Source organism: Chaetodon auriga, chromosome 5 (assembly GCF_051107435.1).
Source record: "Chaetodon auriga isolate fChaAug3 chromosome 5, fChaAug3.hap1, whole genome shotgun sequence".
NCBI classification, from domain to species: Eukaryota; Metazoa; Chordata; class Actinopteri; order Chaetodontiformes; family Chaetodontidae; genus Chaetodon; species Chaetodon auriga.
The window spans coordinates 17,011,868-17,028,991 of record NC_135078.1 but is presented as its reverse complement, the minus strand read 5'-3'; the positions used below and the strand labels follow the sequence as shown (position 1 = coordinate 17,028,991).

At 42.8% G+C, this 17,124-nt stretch overlaps 1 protein-coding gene across 1 annotated transcript in view; it reads right to left on the bottom strand.

Moving 5' to 3' along the window:
• Window positions 1-17,124, bottom strand: part of fbxl17 (F-box and leucine-rich repeat protein 17) — a 210,350-nt gene that overhangs the window by 17,955 nt on the left and 175,271 nt on the right. The window contains exon 10 of the mRNA XM_076731680.1: window positions 3,975-4,117. Within this exon, the coding sequence (XP_076587795.1) occupies window positions 3,975-4,117 (143 nt within the window). The remainder of the gene's footprint in view (window positions 1-3,974; window positions 4,118-17,124) is intronic.

Genomic DNA, 17,124 nt, shown 5'->3' with positions numbered 1-17,124 from the left:
AAGAGCAGAGAGGAAATGCCTCACTGTAGAAGAAGTACTGCTGACCTTATATGCCGGTCATTCACGCTGTCAACACTCGGCTGAAGAAAGAAAGAGAAATGGATGCACGGAGAAAGCGCAGCTACGTCCTTATTTTAAACAATGGAGAATTTAATAAAATGAGGCATGAGGAAAAAAAATTCAAATGGATTTGTCAACATAAAGAAGAGAAGCTGTGGCTGAGAGAAATCTAAAGTTAAGTAATTTGCACAAGACTTTCATTATGTGGGAACCTTGTGGAATTGAGAGTTATCCCCGAGCCTCTGCGTTTTCCCAGAACTGCATTAAGTGCAGAGATGAGATTAGTTTGCACCGAGATTGAATTGGACATGCCTCCGGATTTTACTGCTGTGATACACAAATAAAGCATGATACAACACTGCTAGAGGCTGAAATGTCAAATGCAAACCAGGCAAATTCACGGGCAAATTAAACGCACAGCCCATACTAAAAACAATTTTGCCAAGTACTTTAAAATATTGATTTGATTCATTTACACAGAGAGACAGCATGCAATACAAATAACCACTGTGACACCTATCTCTAATTTTTCACCAAGCAGTGGTCAAAGCACTTAGAAGTGGTTCAAAAATGACTGGAGGTCTTATTTCTTGACAAAATGTAGTTTGTAGCAGCAGTTCTACAACAGATATGAGACAACAGCGTCAAAGTGACCCTAACGAAGATCTCAAAGTGCCCCAAACTGCAATTTATAATCTTGACTATTTCTATCTAAATGTCTCTTAAGTCAATATCTATCGCCTAGTGAGAGATAACACAATGATGATTGAAACTGTGGCTCACTTATGAGAATACTGCAATACTTATATTTGCAGTATGATGAACTGGGTGTCATTTCCTACTGCTGCAGGGTCCCATTTCAAGCTTTTAACTGGTGAAACACAAGTTGACCTTTATTATGAAGGCGTCTCAGGAAATGTGACGTGTGTGTCAGTGAGCTTTGCAGATACGCCACCATTCATCAAAAATGCGTCTTATAACAATGGTCATTTTCGGCATTTTTTGACAGCGGACCAGTGTGAAATATTGCAGCGAGTAATAGAATAAGATGGAGCAGCCACACCGAGCTGCTAGATGAAGAGCTGCAGGCGACAGGCTGCGCACCTCCAACTTCTCAGCGAGGTCACTCCTTTCACTGTGCCCTGCTGTCTGCAGACTGATGCTGTTTGCAGCAGAAAAATCAGATCACTGTTGCTCACAGAATGATGGAGAAAGGCCAATAATTGCCTGACTTCTTTATTAATACAACAACAGTTTGTTTTGCTGCCCCCAGAATCTCGAGAGGAGAGCGGGAGGTTTGAGGGACGGAGGGGGGGAGAAAGAGGAGAGTAGGAGGTGAGGAGAAGGCAGAGCATGGTCACTGCTGCCCGTGGGCTGATTCGTAGATAACCACAATTCCCCTGGTCTGTCTCTGCCTCTCACCTTTTTACCTCTTTAAATCGCTCTGTAGCTCTCATTTTCGCTGTGACCTCGGTAATAACAACCTATTTCTGTTTATTCGTTTTGCTCTGAGCGAACTTAGTATTACCCCTATTCCTCTGCCTCCTCCTGAAACCTGACCTTATCCACTGTAACTCCTTTCCTCGCCTAGCATAATCAAAAAAACAACATCAACAACAACAACAACAACAAAGAAAGGAGCTGCTGCGGTTGGTCTTTTTCCCACACAAGCCTGACCAATCCTCACCAGTACTCCAGGCTCATTTGCAATGCTAACCACAATTTTAGGGCGCAGAAGAGAGAAGACAGAGAAAACGGGTGAAGGGGCCAAGCATGCAGTGAATTAATTCTGTGATTCAGAGCTGGTAATGTACCTGACCTTGGAAACTGTCAAAATCTTGTCTCTGCTCGATTCACACTCCATTACAACTCTAATAGCACCAATTACAGCTTTATTTAGCTGTGTCTTTCCCAAACTCCCCCCTCAGAGCAGAGGGAAGATAATTATTTATCTTTCCATCCTCCAGGCAAAATGATGAGTATGAATATCACATCTGAAGAGAGAGAGACCGGTAGATAAATAAGAGGAGTGGGATGGGTGAATTTGTTTGTTGCGAGGGCTGGAGCATGACAGCATAAGGTGGAGAGAAACTAGGAGAAATTGTTATTCCGGTAAAGATCTAGGTCATCCCAGAACAGATTTTATTAGCATGGCTGCAGATATCGATTGTTGGGTCACTGAGTCGGTGAGGCGGGGGGGAACTAAATGAAAATGGAATCTAAGTGATCACCTGCTATGTAATGCAGTTACTCTTTATTACTCCTAGATAAATATGATAGATACACATTCATGTCGGCAATAATGTGAATCGAGCCCACCGCTTCATCACTGAGACCTCACATATGGGGTCACCGTCAGACCCTCATATGTTTTCATTTTATTACAGTATAAATAGATAAATATGATACACCGATGTTCTCGTCGCACTTAACGATCTCCTGGTAGGCATTTTTATCAGAGAAATCCATAAGGTCAACCTGGAGGCCGCGACACGCAGATGTCACTGATTTTATAATGAAGAAATAAAAATGATGAGTTCCCAACCTGGTGAAAGGCCTTGACTGTAAGTCAAATTCTCTCCTCCCTCCTTTGCTTCCTTGCCAACTTCTTCTTGCACTTTTTATTGCACAGCAGAGAGCTTTTAAATTTGTTCAGCCCAAACCCCAAATGTAAAATTTAGCTTCAACCTGAAAACAAAAGGCTCATTAAAACACACCGTTACACTCACCATATGGAGGCCTACCAGCATTGGGATTCTGGCCTGTGTTGTGCACCAGGCTATGGTGCACGACACCAGGTTGTACAATATCAGTACATGCTAAAGTTTCTAGGTTGAGCCAGCTGTTCACGTTCCTTTCCTTGTCTGCCCTCATCCCGCTCATGTCATCCTGAATGATCCCACACTAAGTGGACGCATCTGTGCGGTGGAAGCTCCACTGAACCAATTGGAGAGGTGGGTGGAGTTGTTACCATGGCACTACAGCTGAACGTGGCCCCATCAGTTAGGCGATTGGCCGGGTAAGAGGCCAGATGAAAGTTTACGGGTGACTTTGGAAAGATGGTCCCTCAGACCCAGAGGCATCTCAGAGTAGGTTTGAGAGGGGTCATTATGTCAGTTTACTTCTGTTATCAACCGACAAGCTCACTCAAACATGCATCACGTCGACACACTGAGCGCAGGCAGCAGTGGCTAAGCTCCTCCACACACTCTCCTCTGGATGCTTTTTATTTGGCCATTTGCCCTGAGCTGGGTCTTTTGAGAGTTCATGTGCATGTGTTTGATAATGTCCCCGTGTTTGTGTGTGCGCACTAGAATTGGGCAAAAATTGTCAGACATTTTTATGTAATATTTATATCAAGGTAACTATTCCCTTAAAGTATCTTGGCCCATATGTATGCATTGTAGCACATCACTGAGCAGGAGAAATATTGGACTGAAAGTGTTTTTGCAAACTGTATTACAATCATATTAGCCATAATAAGTATTTTTAATAATTTTTTTTTCCTGATAAAAATACTGTATTATTGCCCTGTTCTACTTACAGTGGAAGGAGGTGCACGATAGGAGGGTTTTTAACTGTATTAAAGTAGGGAAAGCAGGGCTGCAACTAATGATAATCACCATATATTTGACAATAATTTGTCCTGATCATTTAGTCAGTAAAATGTCAGCAAATGGTGCGAATGCCCATTGCAGTTTCCAAGAGTTCAACATGATGAAAGACAATGACATAAAACAGAGAGAAGCGGAAAAAAATGCTCAAACTAGAGAAGCTGGAATGAGCAGATGAGTTTTCCGTCAATCAACAAATCACACTGCAAAAAAGTCAAAGTCTAAAAACATGTCTAGAAGCATCTTTTAAGCGCCACGGAAACCACACAGCAGCAGACATTACGAGCCGAGCCTTGTTACCTTGTCACATCTCATGAGGCCCAGGTAGCGGAGGGACTTGCTGCTCTGAGCGATCTGTGTGGCTCCCTGGTCTGTGATGTCCTTACACCAGCCAGCATCCACAGTCTCTATGGTACTGCTGTACTGGCCTATGGCTATCAGAGCTGTGGACACAGGGACGTTGGGGGGGGTGGAGGGAGGAGAGAGGGAGAGAAACAAGAAAAGGTGTTAGTCTGACAACCTTTCTCATGCAAATGTGGCAGCGTCGCCGTCCCAGAGAGACGCGCAGAAATACGACATGAAACCAGGGCAAGTCATCTGGCCAGCTGTGACACATAATTCCAATGTTTACACAACACCTTGAAAATACACACGCGCGCGCGCGCGCGCTGAAACACACGTGCGCGATTCTCGCACACACCCGTGCTTGTTCAGACTGCTGCAGGATTCATCCATTAGAGCGCTGGCATGAGTCACAGCACTGAAAGGCAATGACACCGTGCCAGGGTAAAGTGTGACTCCATGCCAGTGTATGATTTAATTCTGCTCGTGTGTGTGTGTGTTTACTGTTGCCAGGGCAGAAACATAGTGCCAGGGTAAAGAGTATCTACCAAAACAAATATCTGTCAGAGTCTGGGGGGCTTTGTTGCACCTGGGAGTGTGTGTGCATACATACTTCCACATACACACACACACACACCATACCTCACATGTGTTGTTCTTTCGATGTCTGTCTGTCTTCATTTATTCATCTAGCAGAGTAGAAATTAAAATGTGTAGCTGACAAACAAGATGAGATTAAATCTTCTGTAATCTATCTCAAATAAAGACATACTCTGCTGCATCAACGCACAAACACACACAGACACACAACAATCTGCCCCATCAATCTCTGACCCGTCAATCGTTGGGCAGATGGAGAAGACCTGCGCTCCGCCAGTCGATTGATAGTGCTGCTCGGGGATCGATTGGCAGGGCCTGCGCTTTGTTCTCCACTCTCACAACCATCACTAATGAGAGTGGGAAGGCAGGAGGAGGAGCGAGGGACGAGAGAAAGATGAAAGCGGGAGGGTAAAGACAGAGAAAGCCTTTGACAGCACCTTCAAATAGTTACTTAGCCCTGATGTTGTTTTCTCATTTGCAGAAATCCATTTCACTTCAAACCTTTTTCACAAACAGGCGTGAGACTCAAACGCATCCACTTCAAGACGGAGGGGGAAAATGAATGCTTCCAAACTTCTCTTCCCATCTCCCATTTGATCACCAGCACTTTTCAAAATACCTCCACATATTACAGTATTAAATAATGTGCAATCAGCAGATTGTTGACATTACTGGGTAAGAGTGTGTGTGTGTGTGTGTGTGTGTGTGTGTGTGTGTGTGTGTATGTGTGTGTGTGAACATATATACATATAGTGTGCGCTTACCCTGTGGAGCGGGAGCTTGTTCCCACAGGAGAGGGGAAATGAATAATCTTATGCTTTTTGAATCAACTGCATGTATTTAACCCTCTTTCCTCCTGTCCAGCTGGAGCTATGTAATGTGGAGTCTCTTCTACACACACACACACACACACACACACACACACACACACACACACACAGTACACAAGAACGATGTTATGTACAGTGTGTAACATATGTAATATATAGCTTTTGGCACTTGAGTGCTCCACATGTGGTTCCTTTTGTACTCCAGCATGCTCTCAGATTCCATGCATAATGGCACATTATGGCTAAACAGGCAGTAACATGACTTTGAAGTTACACAATGTTTCATGCAAAACTGCACCATGGGGAAGAAGATGGGCGAACAGCATATGGAGTAGCCATGTTGATTTTCGAAGTGTGGTCATCTGGCAAAATATTCTAAAAATGGAGACGCTTATTTTGTGTGTGCGTGTGTGCGTGCTTGCGTGTGTGGCTGGAAAGATGTCAGGCAGGTGAATGGCTCCCCATCCTGCCCCCCTTGTCATGTCCAATCACATGATCTCAAAATTTGATTACCTGGGCTCAGACCTCTCGTGTGATGTTAAGACACACATATTGCTGCCGTTAAAACCCCCTTGCAGAGCATCTGAGAGTTTTCTGAGGAGCAGGGAGATCAAATGAAAGAGGAGAGCTTCATAGTTAACTGAATCGAACACCAGAGCTCCCTCTATTTCCCCTTCACCAACTCCCAGTCCCTGTTTCTTCCCCTGAAAACTGAACTTCTTTCAACCTGACAAAGTGAGGGGATGGAAGCAGACAGGTGCCCACCACGGTGAATGTATAAGGAGCGTGAGTGAATACATTGTCCATGCATTTCCTGATTACTGTGCTGCACTCACCAACGCACACAACTCTCCTAATGTGAATTACTGAATCACATGCTCCAGAGTTTATAAAAAAAAAAGAAAAAAAAGAGAGATATGGTAGTTTGAGATAGCTGCAAGGACAAAGAGAAGAGCAAATACCCAAAAACGTAATTTTGTTAAGTTCTCAAGTTGGGAAACTGTAGAGTCAGAATGAGCCAAGTGTCGGGCTGTTCAGACCTCTTTAGCACTCTATCAACAAGTTCATCTGGTCGCCATTACAGACTAATAACCGTGCGTGTGCTCTGCTTCGCTCCCTCTTCCTTTGATCCTTTATCAGGAGACTGTAAACTGCAGCTACTGCCGGTGGCAAATGGAAATCGTTGGCTACTTTTGCAAAGGAGAGAGGCTTTCAGCGGAAACCTTTAAACCACAGTCGAACAGTTTTGTTCACCTTGTCAGAAACAGAGAGTGCAATTTGAGCTCAGCGCCTTTGTTTTGCAAAATGTTGAAGCACACAAGCGAAAATGTGTAGAGGTGTTTCAATTACGCTGAGAACACTGTAATCATAGTGTAATTTTGCTCGTGTGCAAATACAATGGTGCTGCATTTTTCTCATTATGACAGGGGAAATGTAAGTGACAAAGAAACTGCTGTCTCTTTGCATAGTTACACATGAGCACTTATAGACGGACACACAGCTAGTCAAATTCAAATGGTGACATCTAAAGTGATGTAATTGTTAATTCATCTAAAAAGAATTAGAGACTATAGGCAGAGGAAGGTATCACAGAGCTGAGGGAAATAATAATTTTATTAGAAAATGTCTGCCAGATGTTTTTCAAACAGAGCTTTCCAATTTTCTTAATGACTTTTCATAGTACAGTATAATTGGCACTAATGATGTTTGAGCAGAAATACATCGTGTGATAGACAGTCTTTCATTTGTTAGAGGAATGTTAGCTTTCCTTTGGCCCCTTGTGAGGCGACATTTGCCTGCCTGAGTGTGTGAGAAATTTTCCAAGACCTAAATCTTTGTGTAACAAGGGGGCTCTTACAGTATATAGCACGAGGCTGGCATGTCCGCACAACAAATTAAGGCTGCATGTGTGAAATTTGCTCCACACAGATAGTATTAAACTCAACTGTGAGTGAGCTATAGAGCACGCCGATGGCTACAGGTGGCAACTTAAAGTAAGTACTTAGGCCGAATTCAATTATATTTACGCCATTTCAAATAAAATTAAAAAATAATTCCCTATTAATATAATTGGCACTGTCAATTACATGGCTTGAAATGTCATCAAAAAATGTTAAAATATAGGGTTTTCAGAAACTTTTGACTGGCAGTGTATAAGGGACCATAGGAGCAGGAAATTGTCTTTCCTGACTGATAATGATTTTCTGTCTGAGAAATAGATGAAGCGATATGCAAGAGAAGTTAAGGCAAAAAAGAGGTGGAAGAGTCAGAGGAGAAAAGAGGGGAAAATCCCATTCTGGCAGCAGGAGCTGTGACTGAGTGGTGACTACACACTCACAGACGGTAATGAGGACACACTCTGCTGCCCTGCCTGAAAATGGCTTTAGGATCTGGCTCTGTGTGTGTGTGTGTGTGTGTGTGTGTGTGTGTGTGTGTGTGTGTGTGTGTGTGTGTGTGTGTGTGTGTGTGTCTGTGCACTCCCCCTTTAGTGTGAAAAGAAGCAGAGAGAGACAGAGATTGACCTTAAATCCTGGATATCATTCATTTTGAGCATGGCACATTTCATCTGTCTTTTACCAAGTCTGTCATTTGGGGATAAAACTATGCCATCGTACGAGAAACAGGTGGGGATCGCATTTAAAACCAGTTGCTTCGGTTTAGTTAAGCACCTCTTGGGATTCGGTGTAACATATCTCCTTGTCAATCAATCGCCAAACAGCAAATCAATCAACTCATCAATATAAAGTGTCATGCACCATTTAGTGCCTTTTGGAACCAGCATACCTACATCAAAACCAGAGGCTGCAGCCACTCATGGCAGCATGCTTTGCAATTCTTTCACGAAGACCTTCCCAAAAATCTGAATTATGGCGTAAGACGCTCCAGTAAGGTGACAAATGTCGAGCAAAGGTGAACAACTGAGTAAAACCCTAAATCTTTGGTGTTCCATTAACTCCCACATTATCTCCATGACTGAGATTCATAACCTATTACTTTCCCATATCAGGCACAAGCTGTTATCAAACACCATAAACAGCGGATTTATGCAAACATAGGAGAGGCTCTGGGTTAAGGTAACCGCACTCCTAACAGCGGGGTCAGCAGTTGGTCAATCCTGTGATGACCGCAACGTGAGAAGAAACCTTCCTTAATCAGCTTATTCTTCTATCTCTATACCTGACCCCAGAGCTTCAGGGGTTAAGCATCTTTTACAGGCTTATTAGATATTCACTTATTACATTCTCCTAAATGATGGTGTGCCATTACTGCTATCTTATTGCTCTGAAGCCATCCCCATGCCTGTCTGCCGTAACCCTATACACCATATTTTAGCCGCTGATGAAGACAGAATGCCTACGAAAGAAGTGATGGTATATGGTCCAGATTTACTGTGAGGCACTGTGTGCATGTGTGCAGACTGTGTGTGTATAAATATGGCAGCAGGGACAACAGAAAAAAAGCTTATTATGCTTGATGTATTCCAGAGAGAACAACTGTCATGTCTAATGTGAAAGACATTCACTCGGTTCTTTGTGCTGCGTTAAAAAACTTGGCCTCGGCTTTGCCCTCTCCTCTGTGCTGCTGTATGCCCGAAACCAAAAGAAAAACCCCTTTTCACTTCTCATCCTTTTGAGCTGTGGTAGTTCCAAGGGATGCAAAAAGCAATTTTTTAAGCGGATATCACAATCTGTGTTTTTTTTTTTCTTTTTTCTCACTTTTGCCGATGCTATTACCAATACTGAAATGCATTTTTCCAATAAAGAGGCTTCAATTCTGTTGTATTTTGTAACCTTTCTGAAAAGGAAAGTTACATGAATGCCAATAAAGACTTGAAGATAGACCTTTCATACTGTAATTAGATTTTGGGCAATACAGACAATATACACCGGTGACACAATATTAATATATATGCCGTTTTTATACAGTATGATTGCTATCCCTTTAATATCCCATTATAGGGCATGGAGGTCAATGTCGCAAATTAATCATCAGGACTGTTTTGTGACTTCGTTTTATAGCATTTTATTGCATATAGTGAGAAGCATTGGTCGTATCAGAAAATGTAGTTTAATCCTACAGGTCACAGTTGTTACTTGTTGCTGAGAAGTTGGCCTGCAGCTCTTCATCGAGCAGCTGTTCCCTCTTCTTCCATTACTCGCTGCCATATATAATTATATATATTTCAAACAAATCTGCTGTAAAAAATTATGAAAACAACTGTAGTTTTGTACTGACAAACAGTGCATTCCCTGTGACTACCTCATAATAAAAGTCAACCTGTGTTTTTCCAGCTTTTGCTTTTAATGTGAAGCTGCAGCAGTAGGTAATGTTTATTCAAATTAAACTTTAAATTGTTAGATTAGCAGAAAACAGACATTCTTGTCTAATTATCTCATCTATGAAATGTTTCTCAATTGTCTTTCACCCATAAAAAGTATGTACAATGTAGCCATCAAACCATCAAAGTCTATTTTCCATGAATGAACCTGAAGGACTTGAATTTTAATAACTGCGTGCTGGGCTCTGTGCTCCGTGAGCATCTTTGTATACATGCTAACATGTGCGTGTGTTTCCCTGTCTGTGCTTCACATGACAGTGATTTATGTACTGGTTGTCAACATGGGCAGAAATGGGAAAAAAAAAAATGAATCACAGGAGCACGTTTGCATGCGTGTGTTCACAGGAGTGTAAATACTGTGTAAGGCGACCCGGCGACCTCAATAAGCACCATGTGGACGTCACTTAACTCCTTTGATGAACATCTGACCTGGCCAAGAGTTGGACTCACTGTCTGATTGATTAACACAGCGTGCTCATCTTCAAAGTACCCAGCCAAACCGACCGGGGTCACACAGAGTGCCAAAACTAATGCAGTAAACAACATGCCAAATAAAGCACTTGAAACACACACGCGCACTGGAGGAGGGAGACAAGAGAGGGACTGTTGCTTCAGCCCGCGGTGAGCTGAGAATTAACAAATTAAAAGCTGTGAGAACTAGAGGGAACCGGAGAAGGCATGCAAACAATCTCTTGATTTAGAGTGGAAGAAACTCTGAGTTGTATCCTCCAAGCCACATGAAAATATACAGATATAAAGAGAAAGAAAGAGGCGAAGAAGAAAATGAGCGAGGCGGAGGTTCTGCGAGGTGACGTTCTTTGCCCTGACATTCTGGGCTAACGCAATCAAAGGCCAGGGGAACTGAAATGAGCCAGGCTCGGCAGAGAGACACAGGAGAGAGGAGGAACAGATTGACTGCGACACAAGAAGGGGGGAGAGCACTTTATGGTGGGACATGCTCAATCTGGGAAATTAATTAGCCAGGGGGCAGGGGGAAGGCAGTGTGCCTCCTTGTGTGTGCGAGGCACTGAGGGCATGGGCATTTTCCCAATCAGCCTCTGATCTGATGTAAACCAGCTGACACATACGTACCATTTTGTGGCAGTGTGTGCTTGTATGGTTTTCTGTGCTTTTTGGGTGTGTGTGTGTCTGTGTGCGAACGAGAGAGAGAGAGACAGAGAGAGAGGAACAGAGGCAATCAGCAGACCCTGAAATGTTTAAGTGGTGAGGTAGAGACAGTACAAAAAAAGTGACTTTGATGTTTTATGGTCTAGCATCTGAAAATAATACACTTTAAACACACACACGCACACACACAAACACACACACACACACACAGACATAGAGAGAGGGAGACTGTTTTAGTAGTTGATGTGTGATAACCTTGCAGAGGGGATGTGAAGTTTGGAAAGGAAGATTGGAAAGGTGAGTGAGTGACAGCGAGAGAGAGAGATAGAGAGGAAGAGTGATGGGCAAGGACAGATAGACAGAGTGAAGGGGTGATAAGGAGAGATGGAGCTATCACAGAGGTGACCTACAACAAGCTTTCCTTCACTGCTGAGAACAAGCACTAGTCACCAATTCACACACACACACACACACACACACACACACACACACACACACACACACACACACACACACACACACACACACACACACACACACACGGGTCAGCAGAACACTTAACAGGTCGAGCAGGACTCAGGTTGAACACACTGTGGTCGCTGTTCATTTACTGTCATACAGGACAAAGAAAAGCAGCAAACCCTCATATTTAAGAAGGAGGAAGCAGCAAATGTTTATTATAATTATCAGAATAGTTGGCAATTAATTTTCTTTAACTCAATAATCGACTAATCGTTGCAGCTCTAATTCCATCACAGATAAACTAAGAAGAATTGTGTGCTCATTAGCTGTAATCTTCCCCTGACCGTCATCATACCCGGTGCACACATACTGTCAAAAGCGAGAACTTTAAAAACTGTGGCACTGGGTGGAACAAAAATGTTGCCTCTGAACATAATCTGGGGTTTTGCAGACTCATCCAATATCGATGTCTGGCAACAGGGTCGATGCTGGATAAACACTTTACTTAGTAAGAACTGACATACAATTTTCTCTTATGAGTGGAGGCAGTGGTGTATTGAAGGTTAGAGAAGCTGGCTTGTTGTCAGAGTGCCAGAATAAATCTGGGTGGAGAAAGTGAGAGAGCGGCGCTTCCACTGCCTCAGCATCACTGCTGACATGCCCTTGAGCAAGGCCCTTAACCCCCAGCTGCTCCAGTGAAGCTGCTCAGGGGCTAAAAGATCAGACCCTGGTTGTACTGGGCAGCATCCAGGCGTGATCACGTCCCACCGATGCTGTCGAGGTAAAACTGAAGGTAAGAAAAGGTTTAAAAAATGTAATGTGTGACGCAGTGCAGACGCATTTTATTTATTCGTGAGGAAAGGTTTTGTGGTATTTTCGTGATCCTGGTAGTTTCACCAGATTGCCTTTTGCGGTGATGTTTCAGGTAGTTGCACAAATTTATTCTGTTATACCGACCTATCATTATTGTCTCTGAATCCAAAAATATTGCACACAACAAAGACGGACCCTTTATTCAGCACAAGCACAACATTTCTGTCACAACTAAAATTGGGTAATTTTTGCCATTTAGACTCGGCCTCGTTTTTGTTTTCTACTTTGAAGGTTTTTTTCTCTGCCGCTCAATGATTCCCTCTCGCACACATTAGAGGTATTTTTGTGCATAGTTCGGTGTGTGATGTGGACTACGGCCTTGTCATTCACGGTTTAGGGAGAAATTGGCTGTGCTTGGATTGATTAAAAAGATGTCCCTGCTAGTAAACATGCAGCAGAACTGTCATCACGTGAGAATGAGATTGGAAAATCATGATTTTGATACGATTAATCAGGCAGCCGTGGTGTACAGGTACATAAATGCAGAGAAAGTCCTATAAAAGGGCCCTTTAGATGCTCAGAATGACATACTCGCAGGACTATGGTGTTTTGTTATGTGTATAATGTGTGTGGAAATTAGTGTGTTTTACATCTCCATCTGTCTTCTTCAAAAACATCAACAAGGAGAAAGTAGACTTAACATGCACACACACACACGCACACACACAAACCTGAGGTTCCCATTGCCATCAGCAGTAAAAGCAGGATATTAAGCTCTATTTCAAACCAACAGCACCTCTGCTCCAATGCACCTCTCCTTTGAGGATATTAATCCTCCCCACCTTCTATCTCTCTCTCTCTCTCTCTCTCTCTCTCTCTCTCTCTCTCTCTCTCTCTCTCTCTCTCTCTCTCTCTCTGTCCATCACTCTCACTTACTCTCCCTCTCTCCGTCGTTCCTTTTTGGATTGTGTACAACAGGAAAAACTGCTCTCCAATTCTGACATCACAGACAGAGAGGCATAAAGCTTAACAACTTCAATTCCAAATCAGAAGGTGAGAGAGGAGCGCAGAGGAAGTGAAGAGGAGGAACGAGGACGCAGATGAAGACCGACAGCATCCTAGTCATCGAACTGCATGTTGCATGCGTCTGACTGGAATTAACGTAGCGTAGCAATAGTTATGGCTTTGGTTATGGATTACGGCTAATCCTTTAGCATAGGAAGCAGGTCTTAAAGGTAATTACACGCTACTATTGGATCCAGAGCCCAGAAATGGGCCTCGCTTACATCACGCTTATTAAGATGGAGAAGAAAACTGGCTGCTCTTACATACTGCTTAGACAGAGAACAGGTTAACACACCATGGCATTCTCTGCCAATCTTAATACTGTTTAAACTTGCCTGGTGGGTAAGTGAGCATTGTTGCTGAGATCTCAGCTGTTCTTTTAGTTTCATGACAGAAAGAGTAAAAGCACAGCTTAAAGAAAGAGAGAACTCTGTAATCATTGTGACGAGGAATTAATTTAGGCATCATCAAAAAACTTAATAGTGAGCTGTTCACCCACACAGTGTAATTAGGTAATTAGCTGAACCACTACTCAGTTCAGTGAATATTACCAAGACTGACAGACAGGAACACGGTGACATCCACGCTGGACAGTTGTTTCCTTTTTATTTCAGTCATTTGCCATGCCTGCACTTTTTTTTCTCCTTTTTTTTGCCCTTTCCTCCTCAAATACCCCTCCGACTCCGTCTAACACACACAGACAGTGCTCCAAGTGCCACTAAGTCTGTTTCTATGCCTTATCTCGAGCCTGTAATAGTCCACTCTGTCCGCTTTAACCCAGCGGGAATCATTAACCGGACACACTTCCTCTTTCTCCACCCCTGACGAAACCCTCCAAACCGCTATGATCACAAGACGGTGTGTGTCTGTGTGTGGTTTCGCCTGTGTGTGAATTAGAGGTCTACAAGGTCCATGACACAACCCGAAAACAAATGACCCAATACCAATTAGTTGCACAACAATTAGGTCAGTAGACCGTTAATAAGAGGCAGACCCACCTCAAGAAAGGCTTAAGTTCCTTCCCTGAACCCTGAAGCTAATAAGGCCAGCAGCAAACAATGTAACCTTGACACTGCAGACTGAAATCTGTAGTTTCTGGGATTAGTTCAAATGTTGTCACGTCAGGAAATAGTAACAGCAGACCAGATATGCCGTGTGGCAGTCAGTCTTGTACTCCCTGCATTCCAGCCAACTGAATTATAGTTCACGTCTCAACTCTTCATGGTAAACTTAACATCTATTTGACCACTCAAAGCCAAATTTAACTTTGACTTAAAAGACAGCAAAGCACAGGAAAACATCCTCAGTTTACAGAATTTTCTTTATGGAATGATTGATTTGAAACATCATTATTAGAAACTTATTTATGTTGAATTACATGATTTTGTAATACTTCCATCTTGCCTCTGTTAACTGACTGTTCTGAAATTTGAAGGCCGCAGTGGTGCTGACATAAAGCGTTGGAAAGTCAAACTTGGGAAACAAAAAAAAAAACGGAGCGTGACCAGGAAGACAATATTGAGGTCAGAGCTGAATAAAGATTAAAACAGCTGATCTGCATTAAACACTGGTTTCACTATGCTGATATATGAACAGATATAGAGAAGAGTCAAAGATCTCAACATGGAAAAGTTAAAGATCTTAAAATAACTATACAACTTTCATTCCATTTGCAGTCATTTGCAAACAAAACATGCACCAATGGTTTCATAAGTGTTCCTGAGCCAATGTAATAATGTCCTTTATACGATCATGAGTTCACAAAGTGGTGATCTACATGCATGTGAACGACTGAGCCTTTCCAGGATGCCCCTTTCATACCCAATCATGATACTATCACCTGTTACCAATCAACCTGTTTACCTGTGGAATGTTCCAAACAGGTGTTTTTTTTGGAGCGTTCCACATCTTTCTCAGTCTTTAGTTGCTCCTGTCCCAACATGTTTGAAACATGTTGCTGCATCAAATTCAGAATAAGCAGATATTTAAAAAAAATCAATGAAGCTGATGAGGTAAAACACCAAGTACATTGTCTTTGTACTGTATTCAATTGTCTGTTGAAAAGCATTTGTAATGTTTAAAGAGATTATAAATGTCAGAAAAAACACTCTCTCCACTAAAACGTGGCATTTGTGTCTAAAAAGAAAAACTGACATTGAACGTGCTCTTTTCTTTTCTTCTCTTATCGCTCTGTCTGTCCCTCTTTGATCTCTTTTACACCAACTCCTAATGGCTCATGAGTCTGTAACAGCACTTAGTCAGGTCTCACCAAAAGCTCTTTAGCAAAGTTTAAAGCTCCTGTGATGTTTTCTGATCAATACCTGGCCATAGCTCAAATCACACGTCAAATGCCATTACTGTATACACTGCACACTCTTAACCAAAGTGCACTGACGCACACACGCAGACACACATGTGCATTTTCATGAGCTTAGACAGTATTTTTGATCAATACCTGGCTATAGATCAAACACCTTTTTCAGTTTATGGCTAACCTTTCCCAAGGCTCATTTCAGACACACAGCAAATAACTCATGTCTTACTTGAGACTGCTGCTTTGACTGCGTCTATGAAATTGATAAGTGCTCTTAAATGCAAAATGACAGTTTAAGAACCTTGTTTTTGTACTGCAGTGTAGTCAGAATGTCTCATAAAAACACAAAGCACTTCTCTCCGGGAGGTAACTTCATAGCCAGCACCGGAGAGAAATGCACAACAGGCCAAATGTGCAACGAAAGACTTGAAGCTGTGTGAGCGTTCTTCTTTAAAGGATCATTTGTCCAAATGTAACAATGGAAACAGTGTGCCGGGAAACTGCTTTCCCCTCATATTCGTCATTATGTGTAGAATTCAAGAAATAGATGAGTATGTTTTGCCGCAAATATTTCATCTACCTGAACATTAGTGAATCTAAAATGTTCCTGAACGTGTTAGCGCCCCGCTGACAACTGCAGGAAGGGTTTTTCCCATTTATCTTAAATACAATCAGCTCAGAGTCTCAGCGAGGAAAACTCTTTAAAAACGAGAAACTTTTTGTTCTTTACAGATCACCTGAAACTGTGCCTCAGCAAACAGACAGGTTTCTTCATTTTTACCTGTGTGTCTTTCATTGCTTTCTCTAACAACCTGTGGATCATTGCATTGTGTGCCTCATTTCACCTAAAAATTACATCTACTCAACACCACAAACTGCTCAGCTATGGACCCTCTCATCTACTCTGTACTGTCAACCAAAATACAACCGTTTCCCTACATGCACACCCTCCCTCTCTCCCAGTGGTTTATGTGAGAATGTGTCTTTGGTCTTTCCTTTCTCTTTTCTCTTTCTTCCTTCCATCTTCTTTCTCTCTCCCTGCCCCCCCCCCCCCCGACATCTGCCCCTCTTTCTTCCTGCCTCACTCTAATGTTTGCTTTATCCTCATCCTCTCTCCCTTCCCCCCTCTCTGTCTCCTCCTCCTCCTCCTGATCCTCTCTAAAGGATGTTCCTGTGTTCAGGGTCACTGTCACCCTCTCAGTAGCTCTGTTGACCTTTAACCTCTTTACGACTGGGGTCAGCGCCTGTCGCCATGGTGGTTAACATCCCCGTGGGAGGCCATCCGTGTACATGGGTAAGGTGTACAATGCAAACATGCACATTATTTGTAATGTCAGAGGCTTGCGACGTTGACCTTTTACATTCACTTTAATCTTCCACTCAGGTTACACGCCAAGACACACAATAGTCAAAGCATCCGACAAACCTCCCCCACTGTTTGCTTCAACATCTTTTGCTCATCCTTTTATCTAACCTCCCTCCATGAACGCTTCATTTTTGTCCTTCTTGCTTTGTTGCCCTCCCTTCCTCCCTGTCTCCCTGTGGTCTAAACAAGTC